The 22,961-nt window shown below is 37.5% G+C and overlaps 1 protein-coding gene across 1 annotated transcript in view; it reads left to right on the top strand.

Moving 5' to 3' along the window:
* Positions 1-21,738, top strand: part of GAS2 (growth arrest specific 2) — a gene marked incomplete at its 3' end in the record, with an annotated part of 75,521 nt that extends 53,783 nt beyond the window's left edge. The window contains exon 7 of the mRNA XM_084207109.1: positions 21,520-21,738. Coding sequence (XP_084063235.1) covers positions 21,520-21,738 — 219 coding nt within the window. The remainder of the gene's footprint in view (positions 1-21,519) is intronic.
* Between the last annotated feature and the right edge of the window lie 1,223 nt (positions 21,739-22,961).

Genomic DNA, 22,961 nt, shown 5'->3' with positions numbered 1-22,961 from the left:
AAGGATACTTGCATACTTGACGCATACGTACTGGATTTGTCTAAACATTTTGTTACATTTTTTAAAATGAGTTTTATAATTCTTGCTATTGCAATCATGATTTAAAAGCATACATGCAATAGAAGTACTGCTTCTGTTCCTATTATGTGTGCTCCCCCTGCCTTCCTGCCCTGAAATGCGGGACTAAATGTTATAAAATTTATTCATGCTTCTGAGTAAGTGAAAAGTGGTTTGTGTTCTCTAAGATGAGAGTCAACATAGAGCCTAGCTATCCGCAAGTGAGCACTGAGGAAAACACCTTTGCCAGGAATCAGTTCTAAATCAGAAACAAGTTTGCATATTAAAAGGGAAAGGGTAGACACTCTGGGCTACTCTGTTAGAGTAATCAGTGTCTTTTTGGCAACTAGCACATTTTCCCTTTCCAAGATCTTTGCCAGAACCTAGAACTATGTTTCTTCTGGTATTTGCAGAAAGATATAAAACTGATGAGTGCAAAGAGATCCAGCATGCTAGAATATATACAACAGGGAATTTCCATGTGACTGAGCTGAAGTGCTGTCAGGTTACAGCTAGCAGCTATCAAAACTAAACTGAATTACTAATACTAACTTTAAATAATTCATTCCTGTGTCAAGAGAGTTACCAGAGTCCTAAAATTATTAAATGCCCCACAGAAAAATAGCACAATATGAAAAATCTGTGCATTCTTTAAGTCTGATTGCTTCTCCTTTTAACCCCATCAATTTTTTATCTTCAAAATTTCATGCCAAGGAAGTGTGGTTTTTTGGTAACATTTACTGCACTTTAAATGGATTTCAGGGCTTGGCACCTGGTCAGCCACTCACAAGTGTCATGAAAGTACAGTAAACTCCTGGAAAGCATTCCAAAGATAAACTTGGAATTCCACAGAACAAAAGTGATAGTATTACCATGATTTTTCCTGGATCTGTCTTATGGAAAAGTTAGGATTATGAACAAAGTTAATATCAGATGTGCTGTCAAAGTAGGGCTGTGGAGAACAAGAACATCAGTATTTTGTCTTTTATTGCCCAAATTTACCAAACTGGCAGTGAATTCTGGCAGTTTCGTGTCCATGCAAAATGTCTTGTCTTGGATCAAAGCAGTAAAAATTTCAACATTAACACACCAAACTAGATGAGACTGAAATTTATTTTGTGCTAAACTGTTTAGAATAAAAGCCTTAATATAATAAAGTTCTGAAATGATTCATATGTGTACAGTTTAGGACATTAGTAAGATTTATTAATGTGGCTGAGAAATAAAATGCTTCTAATTTGTATGTTTAGTTATGTTCCGTATTAATGGGGTAATAGTGTAAGGATATACACGTAGATCTGGCAAGGAGATTCAAAAAATGGGTGTAATGACTGTGGCAAAGTAGTGATGTGTATGAAATGGGATAGTTAGCTTCAACACCTGAAAGTCACACATTTTTTAAGCTGAAATCCAATCCTTAATTTCTCTATGGCAATACAATACAGAGAAAACCCATTTTAAGTTCAAATATGTTAGAAATTTCTTTCAAGATTATGGCAAGTGCTAATCTGGGCCCAGAAAGAAAAGAAAGAGGTGTAGCAAGAAAACTTGGTATTGGTGAAATAGCATGCAGCCATGTTGTCACATGTTAACTTCTGCTCATGCTCTCCTCATAAATGCAACTGATTCACCTCTGATTTGCATTTGGATAGCTATTTTTAGAAGCTGGGAGAGTGACCAGTTGGGGATTTCTTGCTTTTCACATTGCAGCAAGAGTAAATTTTGTCCACTTGGTATGCTAGTTTAACTTTTCCAGCCATTTGTACTCTTCTCCAGTTGATGTACCTGGTATGTAATTCCCAGTATTACTTATACTCTGGTCAAATTTGGCCCAAAGACTTTCAGGCTAGTCAAGTCACTTGAGATCTGGTAGACTTGAAATATGTAAAATAATACAGATGGCATTGGACTAGATTTTACTCCCTAGCCAAATACATATGTGTATTTGGATCTACAGTCAAAACCAATGACTGCACTCTTGGATAAATAGTTTGAAATCTGCAATATCTTAATTTTATTTAAAGTTTTTCATTCCATTCAGATGATTTTCACTTTTTTAAACACATTAGTATAGCTTTGGTTCATTACTGACAATGCTGGTTTCATGGATTTGCAGTGACATCATTTCATTCCAGCTCTGTAACATCATGCCCCACCAACTCACACTGACATCATTTTGAAAACTTTGAGAGAATGCTTTGTACTATTTGAAGAAAATTAAGCCTAAGGATAAACATTATTGAAATTATGCCACCCTTGTTCTCCCCTCATAACCCAGTGTAAATTAGAAGGCATTTTAATGAAACCCATGGAGTTAAATAAATTTATTGCAGGCCTGTTCATTTAAAAGAATAACCTCTAGTCTAAATTCAAGCAAGATCTAATAAAACAATCTGCCTCTAGATACTTTCCAAATGTAATTTTCTTGCTTATGCATGTAGCTCTGTTGATTTAAAAACCAGGGGATGGAGACAGTTTCCAGATTTCTGTGTAACTGTTTTCATCATTTTGGTGTTGCCCTTAACTGTTCGTATATAAGACTGGAAAACATACCTTGAGACTTTTCTGTTCTTTGCCTATTAGATTTTATCTAAAAGCACCTGGACTAGAGTTTCCAGCCTAACTAGGAATCATAAAACAGAAGGAATCTGAGGCACTCTGTAGGCAGCCAACCAGAATCATGGCTTATCTGGGCTTTGCATAGGTTTTCTGAAGTACCTTACAGAGTCCTGACAATTCTCATGAATATAATTGGTATTGGTTGAAGGATTATTATCTGAATATTGACAGCTCACTGATATTTTTCTCTGAAATAATTTTCCCATGAAAGCTGCTCCTCTTTCAGTAATGGGTCAATGGAAGCAATGATACTGCAGGGTAGAGTTGGCTGGCAGTGTACTCACTTCTTGAGACCTTGGGTTTCTCATAGATTTCTTTCAATTTACATGAAAATATAAAGATTGCTTTCATTTATAATGTACTCTATATATAAAGGCAAATTGAGCTGGATATTGGCCACAGTGAGAACATAGTGTTGTTAAAAGATATAAGGGCCTTTTTTTTTTTTTTTTGTGAATTGACATTGTCAAAGGACAATGTTAGCAGAGACTTGCTCGTGCTCAGGACTATGATAAGGAGATAATGGGAAAAAGAGTGAAATATAATATATAGATGATGCATTTTTCAAAGATAACTGCTCTACAAGTAAAAAAAAATTGTTAATTAATGTCTGTGCATGAGACATGCAAAAAATAACAGAGCAAATACAGACTTATTCACTTTATTACCTTTAATCTTAAATGTTTGTCAGCTCATGTTTTTAACCTTACCATGGTCCACCTACAGACTTATGAATGTACAGGGTTATAAATCTAGGAGAGCATTTTTCAAAAGAAGAAAAGGACATCAAGTTGAATGAAGCTGTAGAAGTGGAATTGTATAAATGTGAGGCAGGGGGGAAAGTATTTTTCTTTTCTGAAGTCTTCTGCCCATTTTTTGTTCTTCTGTCCATGTACTCTTCCTTCTTTAAAAGCATACATTATACAGTCCAGGATAAAGAGAGAGTGGCATTGGTCCAGCATCCAGAGTTCCTGACTGCCTGTTATAAATAGGAAGGGTGGTAGGTGCAACTCATCAAGGCAAGGAGGTGGAGTCTGGAGTGCTGGAAAGCTAGGAACTCAGAACAGAGTCTTGGTGGGAGGAGATGGGACTGCAGCTACTGCTGCACCTACACAACGAGGAGAAGCAACTGGAGGCCAAGCCATGGTCCAGAACTTTTTGGAAAAGAGTCAGACCAGCAAATCTCTTTCAGTATATTGGGAATTAATTTACATTTCTGTAGAACCAGACTGTAACTTAGGTTTTTGGGCAAATTAACCAAATTACTTTTAGTAATGTGAGTTAGCAGCTTCTACTACTCCACAACAAATGTTCATATGCAGAGTTTCACCTTAGTGTAAATGTTCAGCAATAGCTTCTACTGGACTGATAATAAAATTTTACTGCATCTCTTTGAGGAATATTCTGGCCTCAGAATACAAGACAGCTAGGAGATTGGAGCAAGAACAGCTCCCTGTTTTCTCCTTGCCCTTCTGGAGTACTGGAATGCCATGAGGCACTTGTAAACATAAGGTTTGCACTCCTCTCTGTTTCAGTGCTCATTCCTTTGTGCTTCTGCTCCTTAGGAGGTTTTAATTTTCTCTCACCGGTAATCCAAACTTCCATGAAGCTTGTGGGTTAGGTTATGGAAAGTACAGGAAATAAACATCCTGTAGAGGAAAGATGGAGGAAAAGTAGGTGGATTAAATTACTGAAGTATGACCCATGCTTGAAAACAATAGATGTGTCTCAATTTATTTATTAATTGCTGATGCTATTAGAAAGGATTCTTGTAAGCAATATCCTCAATATAGCCACATTTTAATGAGTCTTTTTGTAGAGGATAGTATAAATAATAGTTTTCTTCTCAAGGACCGTATTGTTAAGTATATTTATGATGATTAGACAATAGAATGTAATTTTGAATTAGTCAGAAATAAATTTCTGGATGAATTTATTTTCATCTCTATTCTAGGATTGCTAAGCAACCAAGGGCAAATGGCTTTTTGTCTGGCTAGTATATTGTATAGCTTTAGAGAGCTTTTTAAAAGAATATTCATTCTTTGGCACAGGGATAAACTGATTGCAAACATATTATAGCTTCTCTTGGACAACTTCTGAATTTTAGTATATGATCTCCACAGGCCAGTGTAGTCATATGAATGAAACTTGCCCAGTTTTACATGTCTCACTTTAATTAAACTTCATAACTGCCATCATTGCCATGAATCATGTTGGTGGTGATCTTTTATGTTTGTTTCTTTATTTTTATATATTTATTTTAATAAGCTGCAGCCACAGTAAGGCAGGGGCTAGTGCACATTGAAATTGTGCACTACAGGTTCTTCATCTTCAGGAACATACAGAAAGCTCAATAATTTTGAGCACAGACCAATTTCATCTGCAAACATTCAGTGAGGAGTTATGTTATGCATGTGTTAAATCTTAAAAACTCCTAATTTCAACTATAGGTACCCTCTGACTGGTTTTATCTCAGTAATCAGAAACTGTACTTTTTAATGTTGATATTATATCCACACATATTCACAGTTCCTACCTTTGACTAGCCAGCAAGCCTGTACACAGAGGAACTGGAACAAGTCTTGTTATGCCAAGCCTAGAGACTTGAAGTATAGAGTTATAATATATTTACTTGCTGAAGGACATGTGAAAAATATGTCTTTAGAGCTTATAATTAAACCTACATCTCATAAATTTGAGGAAGTGAAATAGTATTATAGTCATTACATATTATTTTCTCCTATGAATTGGATCAGACACCTGAGCACTTGCCATTCCTAAAAGTGATACTGTGAAGAAGTAAAAAACCTGAGTAGCAAAGGCATTATTGAGCTTTTCATGCAAAAATATGTAGGCAGTTTCTGCATCTGAAAGTGTAAAGACAATTCTGAGAATGTCCAGAAAAATTCAAATCTCTCTGATATTCTTTTGTTGGGACCCTCACTTTAAAACTATTGAATTTCCTTTTGCTTACTTGATAGTGCCAAATGAAATGAGGCAGCAGCTAATCCTGAATGAATTCATAGAAGGCAGAAAACCATCTAAAAGTGAAAGTATTTGTGGCACTGACTAGTAGTGCAGAAGGCCTTTACAGTGTCATATATTTTTTAGTTCTTCCAAAGATAAACCTGCAAGCATAAAATACATGGCATTCAGTTCCTTGTTAAGGTATCCGGAAATGTTTCATTTTTATTAGTTTTTATTGCATGAGGAAATGAAAAAGTGCTACCTATCCTTTTTGAGATCTTCATTTCTCTGGAGTATACTTTTTAAATTCTTATTTCTCATGCCTTTAATTGATTGTGATGTTTGCCTGCCGCCTTGTGATTTTCCTTATTACTGCAGTCCTGACTTGATGTGTTCGATGGTTTTGGCTTTGTGGAGGTTTTTTGATGTTTTTATTGGTTGGTTGGTTTAGTTTGGGGTGAAGTTTTTTAATAGGCCATACTAAGCTCCTGAATTGAATTTTGATGATGCTAGACATGCTATTTATTTGTTTGTTTGTTTATTTTAGACTTCACATGTTAAACTGAAATGCTGTGGTCAATTTGAGGATGTTGCCATACCTATCTCAACTAAACTTAATTTTGAATGTTGGGTAAATTGAAATACCTTAAACATAGTTTTAAAGTTTATGGGTCATGATTTTAACCACTAAAGGACTGGCAATGTCTTTATTTCAACAAAATAGGGGGCAAAAGTTGGTGATTTGGGGAAAATCACTTTTGTGACAAATATTACAAAAATCACAGCTACGAAAGGTATTGTTGGGTTTGCTGTACTGCTATCCCAGAGGATGGGGATGAATGATAAAAGAAACAAGTAGGCATTTTAACTCCAGCTTCTGCATGAATCTTGCATACACTTGAAAGTAGGAGTCTGAAGCTATTTGGAAGGTAAAAAAAAAAAATAATCCAGACAGGGAAACACATAAAAGACATAGATTGCTGTAGTTGGATGTATGTGGTAACTGAAATCACTCTGTGCTGGACCTAAAACATCTTTCACTTACCATGTGCAAGTCGCTTCCAGAGGCAGGCAGGGAGAAGAATTCTGTAGATGAAGATGTGCAGGTTTTTGTTTAGTTGCAGGAGGTACTTTCTTTTATTTGGCTGTTTTGAGGCAGAAAATTAGAAGAGAGAGAATGAGTCTTGATAAAATAGCTAGAGAACAGATGGCACTTCAGGATTCATAAGAACATTTTCATGTACTTCTACAATCCTGTAACACGAGCATGTTCACATGCAGCCCACGCACATTTGCATGATGAAACCCTAGATCAGCTGAATTCAGTGGCAAAATCCAAACAGATGATCACTCTGCATGAATACACTCTGTAAGTGACTCAACATCCTTAAAGGAATGTAACTTAGGAGAATCTTGATAATCTGGGTAAAATTAATTCCTTTTTGTATTCACTGGGGTTTCTGTTTTAAATTTGTGCACAATTTATAGATAGAACTCATATTTTTATTTCTTATTAAATTCTGCCTCTAACTTATTCTGAATAGTACCTCACTGCTCTAATACATTATTTTAGAGGTATTTCTTGAGGGTAAAAACTTAGTTGACTTTAGGAAGTGAGAGAGAATTGTCTCTAGCTGTTTGGGTTTCTTGGGTTTCTTTCAATGCTAATAAAAAGATCAATCATTGCAATTAAGAAAATTAGTTGGTTTTGGGGGTTTTTATTCAAAGGTAAGAGTAAAGTCTTTTTCTTCTTTTTAAGAAATCTCTCATAAATTTATTTAGCAGCCTCATGCTAATGTTTTTTTAAATTTTTTTTCTTAAATACAGTCTTCCCCTACCCCTATTATTTGATTTTAGTACATATGGTTTTCCATAACTTCATCCAGACATACCATTTGCAAGTTGACACTTTCACTTACTCTCATAAACTCTGTCTGATTTCTTTTTATGTATTTCATCTGTTTGCCATATCATCTCTTCTGCTGAGTGTTGCATAAAATATTTCTTATGAGTCAGTGTTGCAGCTGAGAGCAACTAGATTTCTGCTCAATATCACACATTTCAGTTGATACGGACAAGGTCCTCCTTGTGGCTGGCCCAGACATATCTGTCTAGAGAGAAAGGAACAAAAAAGTGTCACCTCAATTGCCCTCAGAGCTCAATGCACCAGATGTCACCCAAAGTGCTTGGAAATGCACAGTCCCTTTACTTGCAAATACCATTCTGAACATGAATCCCATATAAATAATTTTCTTTGATGTTATTAATCTTTGTCCAAGGCATAAAAGCCTTGTCAGAAATACACTTGTTCTTAATGAACAGGAATAGTGTTTACTTCTGCATCTGTGTTATTTCTTGCACAGAGAGTGCTCACCTGTGCTAGGTGCTGTTTTCAAACAGTAAAGCAAGATCTAGTGCTAGACATGAAACATATGCTATTTCCAAATTCTATGAAATAGTTTCAGACAGAAACCAAATGTAAGGTTTGAGGGAAAATTAGATCAAGAATAAGAATTTCAAATGTCCAAACTGTCATGTTATTTTTATCAGTACAAAAATGTATCTCAATTTCAGTTACTTAGGCAGGAATACTTGGAATAATTATTTCAATGAGCCTGCTATTGTCTGGAAACAGAAATAAGCAGCTTCGTTAAGTGCAATATCTTGGCCACAGTCAGTCCCGCTGTCTTCCCTTTGTAGAAATGTTTAACAGAACTGTTAACTTCAGAGGTCACTAGCTATCTGTGCCATACAGGATTTACCTGGATGTGGTCTCAACCTCTAAAACAATTCCTGGCTGCTTCAGGTATACAAATAGCTGAACTCCTGTGCATTAGTGGTTTTTGCCCATTATACCAAGCATATTGACTTCATCTCTTACCATGCACAAACAGACGAAAGATGTTGCATTTTTGCAATGTGAAAAGGGAAAAATTTCCATTTCCTCATTTGCCTTGCAGAAGGCAAGATGTTATTCCATGACTTCAAAGTATCTTTGATGACACACAGAATGACTGCAGAAATGCTCACCCTCAGTCTGGGACTTCTACACTAATCAAAGGATTGTTCTTCAATGTCGCAGGCTTCATGAGATCTTTCCATTCACTTCACTGTGCAAGTGGATCTTTCTTTGTTCCTATCCCATTCCTGTAAATATCTCAGTTTCCTAGGCATGGCTTTCCATGTGGGTCTTTGCAAATATCTCAGGTCCTGGGGTCAGGTTTCATGTGGGATTTTCTTTATCACTGAAACTATGGAACAGTCTCTACTGTCTCTTCAGCAGACTGTGTATCAGCTAAAAATCACAGCTGTGCTGGATCCCACACTTTATGAGATAGCGTTGACAGTCCCACTTCCAGTTTGTCCTTTCAGTCGTTTAGGTTGTAATTACTGTGAGTTGCCCTGAGATTTCCCTCTCTAGCCTTCATTATCCAATGTGCTACATCAGTTCAGGATTTCAGTGGGCTGCTAGATTCTTGCTTACTCTTAGATGCCTGTTGAAAAGAAACTTTCTTTCCCTTGTCTCTTCGTTCAAGACAATTTAATGGAGAACATTCTGGAATGAGTTGTCTCCCTTTAAGAGTTCATAAAATCACTTTCCACTAATAGGGAATAAATATGAGTTGATCGAAGTGAAAAAAAACCCACAAAAATTTATGAACAAGCGGAATGCCAACAGGCAGGAGAGGGAAAAAAAAAAAAGGTAAATAATAACTGCTAGTTACTAAACTGCTAGACCTCACAACCCCAGGAGAACAGAGGCCCAAAATGCCATTCCCAAAATGGCCGAAGGACACAGAGGGAGATGACATCACACCCTTCACTTCTAAAATGGTGTAAGTCTCTGTCCAAAGTTTCCCTCATCTGCCTCACGATCCTCATGAGAGGTACAGAGATTGGGGACCACTGGAGAGAAAGCACGCTTGTTTGAAATTCTGGCCCTGCTGGAAGAAGTCTCTTGCCAAGGCCCTGAGGTCTGAGCACAGCTTCTGGCACTGCTGAGCTGTTGCTCACAGGTGTGTTTGCTGTATGCTACACTGAACCTGGTGAAAGGAGAAAAGGGGCACTTTGCCCTTTTGCAACAATAGCCCTGGAATTTTCCCTACCTCTCGGCTTGGCCGGAGGTAGTTTTCTCCTGAGGTAGTTTTTGGTGGTCCCCACAGAACACCCCTCACCTGTTTTACAACCACCATGACAGACAGACTGAGATGGGAGCAGCTTCTCCATCAAGGACTGAGTCATGAAACCCCTATGTGAAAAGGCCCTCCCCGCTCCTTCCAAGGACTGGGAATGAAGTCCCCAACCCAGGGAAGGTGTGTGGGGGAGGCAAGCTGACCAAAGCCAGATGGATGTCGCAGGTGTGAGCAGCGGACCAAGAAGACAGCGGTTCTCGCCCACTGCTGAGAACACAGACTGTGTGTACCCTTCTCCAAATACCATTTTCCCCCAGAAAATACAATTGACTGCTTTTGATTTGGTTTCAAGATTTACCCCCTTCCCCCATCAAAAAAGAGTATAATAAGAGTTGGAATGAACTGCAACCTCTGAGATCTCCCCGGACATGACCTGGTGAACTCCATCGGCTGGACATCGAAGGACTTTTCCGTTCCACATTTGGTAGCTATATACCTTCCTTTCTCTTCCTCCCTCTTTTTCCTTATTCTCCCCTTTCCCCCAATTCCTCCCCAACGCATTCTGCTGTGGTTATTCAATAAAGGTGCCTTTGTTTATGATTATCTCTGCAAACCCCCCGTGCCGTGTCGGTGTTTCGCACTCTGAGATCAACCCACAAACCATCACAAAACCCCTTCCTAAGGACGGATAGTGACAAATGGCACCTCCCAGGCGACCCCGTGGCCCCGGGAAGAAGAGACCAGAGGGTGACAGCCCCTGCAGGGAAGGGAGGAGCTGCAGTGCCATTCCAGAGGCAGATGGAAACCTGCAGGCCGCTGCCGCGCTCGGCGCCGCAGTGGTGGGGTGGCGGCAGGAGGAGCAGGCCGAGGGGGACACGGCCTGTCCCGGCCCCAGCACCTCGCTTGCTTTTTGTTTCCACTGCTGGCAGAGTTTGCAAAGTTCACTTCAAAAGTTTCCAATTGTGAAATGCGCTTTCTACGAGTGGCTACAGTTGGAAAAACAAAGCTGCTGCAGGAGAGGGAGAGCTCTGCTCCCATCTTCTCTCCCGGAGCAAGGTCGCCAGCAGGGATGTGTGGAACTCTCCCAAAGGAAGCACAAACCCGTTAACTACACTCTCTCCAAGCCAAGGGGGAAAAAAAAAAAAAGGAAAAAACCAAAACCTTTCCCTGAGCAAAGACCAAGCAGCCCACAAGCAAACACCACAGCAAACCGCCTGGGCAAGGAGATTTTAAAAATGCCCATGATCACAACCCCACATACGCAAGGGTCCCGGTGCAGGGGGATGCCTTAAGTTTTAGCTTTCATATTTTTCAGACTTTGTGCTGCCTATCTATGTAGTTCTGAACTTCATATTAAGTGTTAGCAAGTTCTCCTCACAGGGTTGGCAAACAAAACAATTCCTTTTCTAGCTACGGACCAAGGACAGCTGTTACAAGTTTCAGGCCCAAGAGCATGGAAAGAGAGAAAACAAAAAGGATGGGACTTCATAACCTAAGGCTGTAATTGGACTCCAAGATGCAAATGGACCAAACCTTGTAAGTGTGAGACCCCGTGATCTGTTGTCCATTTTGCGACCATTTTGGTTCATCTTGGGTGCAGCCCTGGCCAGGATCTTGTGCTGCCCAAGGTGTATCCATTGAGGCCTTTGAATAAATACCTTCTTTATCCTGTAACTCTGTCTAGCCTCTCTTCTATGTCAGCCTTCTCAAGGCATCAGGGTCTGAAAGAGACAGTAACAGTTTTTTGGCACACAGATGTGGAATACAATAACAGTATGAATCACCGCAGGACACCTTGGCTCTCAAGTACTATTGTCTGTAACATTCCAGTGGGTACTTCTAGGCCACCTGTTTGTTATCATTTTGCTCATCCCTACATCCTGTTTTCTACTTCCTTATTCTATCACCACCCTGCTGTTGATGTACTTCTCACAACCCACAACTGGCTGATCTTCAGTGATACCCTGTTAGATTTATCAGAGTACTGTTTCCAGCAATCGATGCTGCCCCTTTTGGGAGGCTGTGGTGCTGTCCTAGTATGATGTTCTGCTGATACAAGATTTTTCTGGTACTTTGTTCCTGGTACCACTGCAAACATGCAATTTACCTGCTCTGCTATAAATGGAGGCTTGTGAAATTACTTATTTCTCTTAGATCACATAGGGTTTTAATAATTCAGCATCCTATTCATTTTTAGACATGCTTTGTCTTCATGATCAAATATGTGTTTCCTAGCTTCTTTCAGGCCTTTATAAACTCAGATGTAAGTAAGCCATCAGCTTTTCCATATCTGTACCTCTTCTAGGGGAACTCTCTAGGAACAATTTACAAACTTTTTCCCTGTGATATTGGGTTTCTGATGTGATTACATGCTAGTTTCCTGAGCTGTGACTAAATCTCAGTTAATTTTTGTTTTCATTTCATATTGCTGTCAGGCTTGGTGGAGATTTGTTTTCTGCACAAAGCAAAAGAGCAGGATTTAGCTCTGTGTAACGGTGAAAGGCACAGGGTTGAGATACTTGGGAGCACTGTTTCCAGATTTTTAAACTGTTTTACAGGTTCCACTTGCCTTCCTGCTAGGAGTAATTTGCAATCATGTATGAATTATAAGTTGCTTAAGCAGTGGTTCAGCATAATATAGGTCATACCAATAAGGTATAGTAATATATTAAGTGTTTGTTTTTGAGCTACAGCAGTCTGATTTCAGTGGAATCACTAGCCACTTACTTTTCTGCCTGTCTTCAGCACAGATGTTTTCTATTCCCAGTTGTGTTACCAGTGCTGCTCCGAAAACATGACATCTTATATTAGCATAATATATATGTATTCCATAAGTAGTGTAAAAAACAAGATTTCTGGCTGATAAAGTAGTTTAACAACTTGGGTAATTATTGCAAAAACAAATTGGAAAGTCATGAGGTAGAAATCTCAAAGGAGGTCCTAATCTCTAAGGCACTTACAAATGGAATATAAAAGGCTTGAAAAGAAACTGAATCCCAAAAGACAAAGGCAGTCTCATTTTAACTCCACTTTACTTACCCTTGTTAACTTAAGTTTTTCAAAGAAAGGAGAGGTTTTGAAAATGGAGGCAGTTGCTAAATGGACAGTAATACCAGTTTAGAGAAAGAAGAAATCAGCACACAAGCAAAGTGACTAATCAATTAAGTAAAGATGAGTTTGATGGAAGCAATTCCTTTCCTATTCTAAATGGCAAGAGCTCTCTGCTATGTGCTTTAGTGAAATAAAACTGCTGATGTTGTTATACATCTTTTCATAGAAATATCTGTGAGATGAAAAGGAGAATGGGAAGGCTGCTTTGAAAGGAGTGGATTTAATTAACAAAGGATATAGTGGTTAGGGTTTTAAAACCTTTTTCCTAGGGGCCTTTTCAAAAAAGAAAAAAATCTTACTTATTTTAGCAAAAGAGTCTGGCTCAGATTTCCAAAAAACATGACTCACAATACATTTTGAAGAATTGGACTTCCCATTGACTTCAGTAGGAACTACATCACTCATTTCTTGAAAACGTGGAACTGGTTTCACTTGGTAAAAAAGTGTATCTGTTACTGAGTAATTGTCCAGCAAGGAGTATACCTTCACTTTATTTATATATTTAAACATTTCCATCTCTACTTCATTTCAAAATGTATTATTAGGTTAAAGTGTAAAACAATAGGAATTATCTATTTAATAATATAATGCAATATTATATTACAGTAACAAGTTATAGTACCTAATACTGTATTTTATAATGATACTATAAGCTGCTATCACTTTACAAATCCTGAAGACTCAACTGTGAAATAGAAAAATGACAAAAATATGGGTAGGGAAGAAAATGTAATGAAAACACACTTATAATTCAAAAATTCTGTCCTAGAATAGGGACTGTTAGGGGTCTCTGTTGCCCACTAAATCTTTTGAGTCTCTCATTACTTAATTGAAGAGAGATGGCTTTTTTAAAAGAGTAAGTCTTTTTGAAGATACAGTCGTATCTGTGATAGATCACAATAATAATACTATCTTGTTTTTTACTGCTAAAAAAGAAGCCCTCACTATTGATGTGTCTGCTGCAGGTCTCTGAAGGAGTTTGGAGTTGAATATGGAAAATGGTACAAAACTATGAAATTGAATCCTAAATTCTTCATTGGGCAGATGACGTATCTTGCCATATATTAAGTAAAAGATAGTGTTTTTCTTAAAGATAACACTAAATATAATATACCACTCTGCTGCCACTCTTTTTTTGTATTTGGTACTCTTATCATAATAGTTTTTGCCTGGGAGGATTACATGGGATTTAGTACTCAGTACAATTTTGCAGAAAACCTCACTTTTAACTTCAAAAGGATAAGGGTTTGCTCAAAACCACTGCCTTTACTGTAGCTGTCCTCCTCAATGTCCTTCATACAGAGGGATGTCTGCAGTCCTCTTTGGAGAATTTTGTTTGTAGAATGAAGTGACAGCTAAATTTTGAAAATAAGAAAAGTGGATAATTACACCAGCCATTTTCTGTTTAATACTTTTAATGCTTAAATAGCCCTTTGGGTATTTACATATCTGAATGATTATTTAGATGCCTTTGTGTTTGTGTAAACACACACTGTTTGCTCTTTTGATCTGAAACAGAGGCTGTTTCAACGAATTAAGTGGATACCTGTTGATGTGTTTGATACAGCCCAAGATGTAGCATTAAAATAAAATTCTTTATTATTCAGAAAGTATGTTAATTCTTAAACAAAACTGTAGCATAGCTAGAAATATTGTGACAAGCAATTAACATATGTTCTTGACATATTTTTTTGTTCGAGCTTTTTTATGACTTTTTTCCAACTAAGAGAGATTTGTTTAGTGTGATTTACAACATATAACTCCCCAAAAATGAGGGAGATGTTAATCCAGAGAGCCATCTATTTTCCATGTCATTATCATAGTGTCTGAAGAAAGGGGAAGTGCAGGCTATTTTATTGGGGTTTTAGAATGACAACACAAAAAGTCAGAGCTGCTCCTTAAACAAATCCATATGTAATGGCTGAGGTTGCATCATCTGGAACTTTTAAAACTAGAAGACATTTTTATACAAAACATTTTTGTATAATCCTATATAAAGAGGGGAGCTAGGCAAAATGTGACTTAATAAAGGATGACAAGGGAAAATGAGGAATGCATATGTCCTGGTTTTCAGGTGGAGAAAGACTTATTTTTACTTATTTTTAGGGTAATTCAGGTTGGAATGGACTAATAAATTATCATCTGCCAAAATATACATTAATAGACTGCGAATAGATTACTTCAGTATGGATGAATAATTAGTACCTGGAATAGGCTACATAATTTGCACTTTTTACTTTTTCAGATTTGTAAAGGTGAGGTTTAGTTTTAATCCCTTGGACATGCACTCAGGCACATAAGTAACTCCTTAAAAGTATAAAATAAGCTTTATTGTTTTATTAGACTAAAACATTTCTCTAAGACACAAATTCTGTGACAAAAGGGGAATGAAAGCCAAGAGAGAGTGTAGTTGGAGGGAAGCTTTCTAGCTTTCCCACTGGAAGCTGATTTTCTTCCATATTCTGCTGGGAATTACTCTCACGATTCCTTGTGTGTACGGAGTCCTCTGTGTGTAAGAGCAGTACTGCCTTTTATAATATTTATGCTACAGTGTCGATAAACTTTTTAAAATAGAACTGTATCTAAATAGAACTTGCCTGATGATTAAACCAGATCATACTTCAGGATCTTGCTATACATTTTATGAGGAATTCTAGTGATGAAGTTGCATAATCTTTGCTAACGAGATATTTTTAATGTCTACATTTGGCTTGCAAGCAAATAATCAGGAGCCTGTTACAGACTCTGGTGTTTCAGAGAAGTAGAAAACTTCATGTAGCAACAAACAGTTACCTAAAAATTTCCAAAAATTTGCATGTTTGAATGAATTTAGAAAACTTCTAATTTTGTATCAATGCCTTCTACCACCTACTGTGGTGGTGTCCTCTTCTTGGGCAGCCCCAGTCATCCTGTTTGAATGGACTATAAGTATGGACTGTTAGCAGGAACTTTTGCATGTTTTGGTGACTGTCAGGGATGTTGAGCCACTGTCATCTGAGCCTCTGGGAAGGCATACAGCTGGACAGACTTTTCTGCACACTGCCAGTTTTCCAGAGTCTTTCTCAGGGCTTCACCCAGCTAGACCTGCTTCCACATTAAGTGATACATGTGAGAATTTTCAGTGGCCACTTTCAAGCAGACCTGGGTAACTGCCAAGCATTGGAATCTCTGGGGATTTTGAAGACTAACTTTGCTGGCCCTGTTTCCTGAAGCAGTAGTGTCTCAAATCTGCAGATAATACTTTTTCATCTTCCATACAGATATGTGCATCAAATTCCAAGACTTCACCTTTTGCCAGCACCAAACAACAGTTCTTATCACAACTGGGAAGAGACAGACTAGAGTCTCTTACATGGAAGAGATGTCCTGCTCCATGTGAAAATGTCCACATGAGCTATGCCCTGCAGAATAATTTGTCATTACTTGCCAATAACATATTCTAGATGCAGGCCCAGAGACTCACTGGGGCAGGCTAACAGCTTAGATCTGAGTCCCATTCCTGGTCTGAGATTTGTATCTTGTTCTCACTTTGTTTTTTTTACTAAGAATGGTTAGTGAATGCTGAATACTACTGAGATTTGAGAAAGTCATTTATTTTCCATAGACAGGAGGGTAGATCATCAAAAGTGGTATGGACAAGCTGGAGCAAAATGATTCCTAAATAACATCAGCAGGGGTTGCAGCAGAATCATCACCTAGAGGTACCATATCTGAGGGTGCCTTGTGGGTGGGTGGGTGGGTGGGTGTACCTCCCAGTGGAGCCAGCAAAGCCTTCAGTCTTGCTGTAGGCAGCAGTCTGATAAAGTAATGCACATAAGTCTTCAGTGGTATTTCCTTAGTGCTGACCTTTGATGTTTCTGGGGATACTGTGAAATGTATTGATTCTAGATAATTGATCTAGAAGCCCATTTCATGATGTTGTTCTGAATGCCACTCAAAGAAGGATCCTAAGTCCTAAGATACAAGCAACAAGATACATCTACTGATGACAATAAGTCTAAGTGGCTTATCAGTAAAATTTGATTTCTTCTCATCAGCAATCTCATGAATATTTCACTTTTGTGAGTGTGAAAATTTTTTTGCACAGCCCCTGGTGTGATGCTCTGCATTATTTTGCCACACACCTTCAATTTTTATAGTCAATATTCTCTCAGTTTGTAGCCTACACTGTTTATGAAGTTGGTCTAAAGTCATACCAACTAACTCTATTTGCCTTAGGTTGTTGCATTTAGCTTCCAGAGCCCAGCCCAAGTTCCTTTTGAGTCAGCATGTTTTTTGTGTTGGCTTTTGTAGTACTTGGATCAGATCTATAGTGTGTAATTCCTCCTTCTTCTTCCTCTCACCTCCTGAAATATTCCATAAGAAAGTTATAATCTGAAGTGTGTCACCAATGAGTCAGGAGTGGGAATGAAGGTGACATACTCCATGCATTTTCAGAAGGCATAAAAGCTACTTTATTACAAAATTTCATGTTTTTATAAGAACCTGATTGGTTCTTAATAACACCTGTCACTCCATTGGTTCATTAGGAACAACACCTCTTTGTAAATATTTTTCCATAACATCATGTATATGTGTTCACAAACACCAGCTGCAGACACTTAAGAATTGTTTTATTTCTTTCTCTGAGCTTTCTCACAACTTCCCCAGGACAATGCCTGGGAAAGCTATCTGGTTCTTTTTCTGACTAAACCGTCAGCATCCACAGAAGTGTAACTATATTGGGCCAGATTGGGCCTGATTTTTAGTTCCTATAAACCAGAACAGAATTTTTTTCAAGTCAGTAAAACCCTGCTTATTTAGATGAACTTACTGTCTTTACATGCAGCCTAATATCTTTAATAATGCATCAAACTCACCAGACTTACAGTATGTGAAAACCATAACTGCCTAGACTATATTTTACTCTGAAGCCAAAGTCCACAGCTCAGTGTCACCTAACTTCTATTAACTATTTCCCTTGTTATCTCTGGATGCAGCCTGGTACCTACCAAAGCAATCTTTCATTTCTTCCTCTGTAAGGCTATTTTCTGGTCCTCTGGTTTGATATGTGTTTGGTTCACTGTAGATTCAGTGACAGATTCAAGAGAGAAGAGCTTTAGTGACAGCCCTGCTTCAGACACAACTGAAATAAATTGAATTTATGGCAATCATAAACATAGGTTGGATTTTATTTTTGGAAAGGATTTTCTTAGTTTTAGTTGGCTGGATAGCAGTGTGAAAATATATGTACGCCATGATTGTATTTAAATTGGTACTAATAAACTTTATTGTTGTAGAATCCAACTTTTTTTCTTCTCAGGGATCTCATGCAATTGAAAAGGTGAATGGGATGCAATATGAAATCTGAAAAGTTTCATCTTCAGCTGAAGTATTTTGGAGAGAAAACTGCTTTTTGAGTTAGAAAGTAGAGCAAGTTGTTGGTGGTTTTTTCCATGCTAGGAAGTCTTTCATACTTCTGTGGAGCTGGAGTAATTCTGAAACTAGCAGAATTACTTTGGATTCATGCTGATGTTACTAACATCAAAATATGACTGTAGGAGTAAAATGGTGCATTTGTGACACAGCACAGCATAAACAGTTACTACATTTAGGATGTAGGAAAACTCAGCCTGTAGGAAGCAAGCACTCAATGACTCTTGTAATAGTATAATAAGATAAAGATCAAAGAGGGGAAAGACAAAAGATGTGCATTTAACATAAGCATCAGGAAATAGTGTGTTTATAGTGTGTTTGCACAGTAGTCAGCAAGGGAAATAGGACCAAATATACTTTTTGCAAACTTTACAGTTCAATCAAAAGCCCAGGTACTAACTGCTCTTGGAATGTGAATCCCCCTATGATAATACAGGGAAGCTGAAATTCAGGCACAATCAACCCCTCCCCACCTCATGTTGTATTGCACCAGTTTGGCTTAAGCTGTTTTAATGTTAAAAGTTTTTGGGGCACTTCTCAAAACTTTTTAAGGCATTCAAAGAGAAGAAAGTTGCTAAATAAAATCCTCTTGACTGTCTTAAGGCTCTGTCTCCATTTTGAACTTCAATTTTCAAACTTGATGCAAAAACCATTTGCTTTTTTCATGACATATTGTCCAGACTAAAGGCATAATTCAAATCTCATATCCTTGTCAGCTCAAATCAGAGTCTTGAAACTAAAATACAAACCTTGAGAGCAAAAGTCTGATTCTGTTCTCACTCCCATAAATCTAGAGGAAAACCCCATTTTTGTACAGCAATTGTAGAAGAGAACACTCACACAACCCAGGAGATACTCATTAAACTGAGAGTGCTTGAGCACCTCTTTGTGATGGATCAGATGTAACTTTATTTTTCAGTATCCATAATTGATTGCACATTGTGTTTCACAGAAAAACCAAAGTGCACAAGCAAGAATTTCCTTGTGTAACAGTATTTTAAATGAAAACTGTCAAATGAGATTTCATCTGCAGCTGCTTATTCTAATGAAGAGTTCCATTCCTTATAAACGTAACCTGATTTTCAAGCTGCAGTAAGTTGTAGAGCTGGCCATGCTTTTTTCACTCCAGGTGAATCTGTCTCCTTATGTCACAGAATTCAAACAATAGGTTGAGGTGAGGGGTTCTTTGGTTGAGGGGTCTTTTAAAGTTAATTTTTTGCCTTCTTGTCACCGTTAGGTCAGATGCGACAGGGCCAAAGAAGAAAAATGTTTTTTATTCTGCATGTTCTCCAGCTTATATACTCTTAACAAAGCGTGATCTTAAGTCATTAACTACATCACAATAACTTACTATTTTCATTGGTGCAAAGCAATTAGTTCCAGTATAATTGGCAAAAGTTTTACAGAAATTTAATAAGACACGTATACACATCTTCTTATGCGCGTAGTCTAGGTTACAAATATTTTCTCTAATCGGTTTCCATGCTGATGGCCTTGTCTTTTTCCTTGCTATGGATGCACTCGAAAATCATCATTTGTTATTTCTTCTATTCACTTTGCTTTGCTTGCAGGCCAGCTGTCAGGCCCCTCCATACCTTCTATTATCTGTGATTTAGTTTCCTGTTTTGTTGGCTACGCTGTGTTACAAAAGGTTTATTTGCCATCCGAGTCTCAACTGCAAACACTGCCAGCTCTCCAGAGAGTTTTGGACATGTCAATACAGGCATCACTGCTATACATCCAAATTCAAAAACCCAGACTGTGTCAGATGTCTTCTAGACACGTTTAATGGACCAATTTTTAATTTAGGGTACTACAGCTAAATGTTGTTTAGCATTTCATGAGATATCCTGATCAAGCATTTTTCAATGCGATATTCACATTGGTTATAAAATAAACCAATAAAATATAGAATGTGCTGCTTTATTTTACTGTTCTGGAGAAACAAAAGGGAGAAATTAGTAAAATCACCAGCTGAATTCAAGGATAGGCAAGGGAGAAGGTACACTTGCACTTGGAGAAAAATTTTATTTTAATTAAGGCAGAAAATTCAGGTGTTTCCAAACCCAGATAAATTACTTCTGATGTACCTCATTGGATTATTTTAATTACAGCATTAAACTATTTTATTAGAATGTATTGTCAGCAAGACTTAATTGTTAAAATAAACGTAACTTCATTTTCTTAAAAGGTTTTTTTTTCTTAAATTTTTCAGAGATAGGGGAAATTGTTTTGGTTGTTTGCCCTTCACTACTCCTGTAAAGAAAAGCCAGTTTCAATTCAATATAAAACAGTGTCTTTACTAATACATTTAAAAAAAAAATCTTTAAGTATTCATGTTCCCTGACATATTTCTACTAAACACATGAAGAACAGAAAGACTCACAGGCTATAGGACTAGAAAGACTCACAGGCTGTAGGACTAGAAGAATATGTAGCATTTATTTGCAGCATTTATTTACATTTATACAGCTGTCAGCTCCAGCTGCAGGCAGGCCTGGAGACCCTTTGGTTTTGTTACAATGCATTATATACTTTTCTTTGCTGAGCCTCTTAATACACTAGAAGCAATCTGTGCCTTAACTTTTACCTATAGCCTATCATAACTGCTATCATTACCATATTCATGTTACTATTCTCCAATCACTGAAAGTCAGTACATTACAGTTTAAGCCAGAAGTTGTTTTTCAGTTTCTTGCAGTGGAAAATTCTGAGAGCTTTTTTCTACTTGCCACATTTGCTGACTTGTTTGCCTGTGCTCTCTTTCTACTTGGTAAAAACATCTTCTTGTTTGGGGTGGGTTTATCCTTTCCTCTAAGTCATAAAAACCCCTTCTAGCTTACATACCCTTTGCCTCCTTGGTTACCCAGTAAGACTGGCTCAGCAATTCTTTTCTTCTATAGCAAGACTTGCTTCCAACTCTATTCCTTCATCAGACTCTACATTCAAAAATCTTTCTGCTAAGCATACATATCTGTGAGACTTCCTTGTCAAACTTTCATCCTTCCCAACAAAAATGCAAATAAAATCCACTCTACTATTTCTTTTCCTTTCCTTTTATTGTACAGTATTTCCTTTCTTTTTATGTACTACCATCATATGTTTTTGGCTTTCATTTAAAGTAAGCAGGTGTTTACAGCAAAAAAAAAGTATGATTTCTTTGTGAAGGGTTGCCTCTCAAGACTGTTTGTGGTTTTCCCCACCTGTGTAATTTCAGATGCTGCACAACAAACACGTGATGGTTCGTGTTGGAGGAGGCTGGGAGACTTTTGCAGGTTACCTGCTGAAGCACGACCCATGCCGAATGCTTCAGATCTCCCGAGTAGATGGGAAAACCTCTCCAATCCAGAGCAAGTCTCCAAACATCAGGGACATGAATCCAGACAATTATCTGGTTGTTTCTGCCCATTACAAAACCAAGAAAGAAATTAAGTGAAATAAGCTTCTCATATGAGAGTGACTTCATGTATGTAGGTCCAAATTATTCCTCCAAGTGTAGTGAATTTAGTTAATGCTTTAAAAGGACTTCGGAAAATTTAACACAGACTGGAAATGACACCCCATTTTGAAGATCTTTAAATTTAGAACTATTTATTTCTAGTACTGTATCTTTTATAGCAAATTACCCTTGATAGGCAAATTACTACAATCGGATAATAAATAGACATATCTTCTTAGCCAAATTATTACTCTTTATTATGTGAATGTATACTTAGAGCTACGTAAAGGAGTGGATCCTGTTAATAGAAAAAAATACACAATGAAATATATTTGTACCAAAATCTTATTACTTTGAATCCCTGACTGTTAGTCTAGTTGAAATATATATATATGCAGGTGGAAATTGGGTATTTGGAGAAATTATTTGGTAATGTCTCTTGAAATGAAATAAAAATTGACTATTTGTATGTTTTGCAATCTTTTCTTAATTAGTAAAATACAATGGCTTATTGCATGTCAAACAACTTCTCAAAGCCATTACTTAAAAAAAAAAGCCCAAGAAACCCCTTCACACCATTTTCCTATTTAAAGCTGAAGACAATGCTGAGTGCTCGATCTATGTGTAGATCCTTTCTGTTTTTCACAAAGTTGCCCCATATGGAAGCATGGGGAGGTGGAGAGATTGCCCCATCCTGTGTCAGGCAGTAGAGCTGGTTGCTCGTACCAGGTGATGTTCTGCAGCCCCTGCACAGCCCTCAGACCCAAGGAGGAGCTTCAGAAAGTTCCTCTGGAGTCACAAAACATGGCTCCGTTCTTGGATATGAACTTTTCCTTCCCCTTCCTTTTAATGTCGTTGGTTATTGTTAAATGTGAAATGTTCATTACCCTGTAAATAGAGTGATTCACATTCTCAAAAATCATTCACACACCTCTAATATAGCTAAAGGTGTGTGTGGGCTTATTTCATTATTTTGGCTACTTTTCTATGTTTATATTTGTAATTTATGTGCCTTGTAACATCCTAGAAAAATCATTTTATAGGATTGTTTCACTGACTGTATAAATTTAAAAATGAAATAAAATTTTTAAAGCACTCATATATTTTGAATCTCTTATTATTTGTAATCACTTCTCTCTACTTTGCTATTGTAAATCAAAGGCGACTCCGACGAAGGGGAGAGAATGATGAGGAGTGTTATAAATAATTGAATCTGCAGC

This window comes from Fringilla coelebs, assembly GCF_963513975.1.
Source record: "Fringilla coelebs genome assembly, chromosome: 6".
NCBI classification, from domain to species: domain Eukaryota; kingdom Metazoa; phylum Chordata; class Aves; order Passeriformes; family Fringillidae; genus Fringilla; species Fringilla coelebs.
This window is presented reverse-complemented; position numbering and strand designations above follow the sequence as displayed.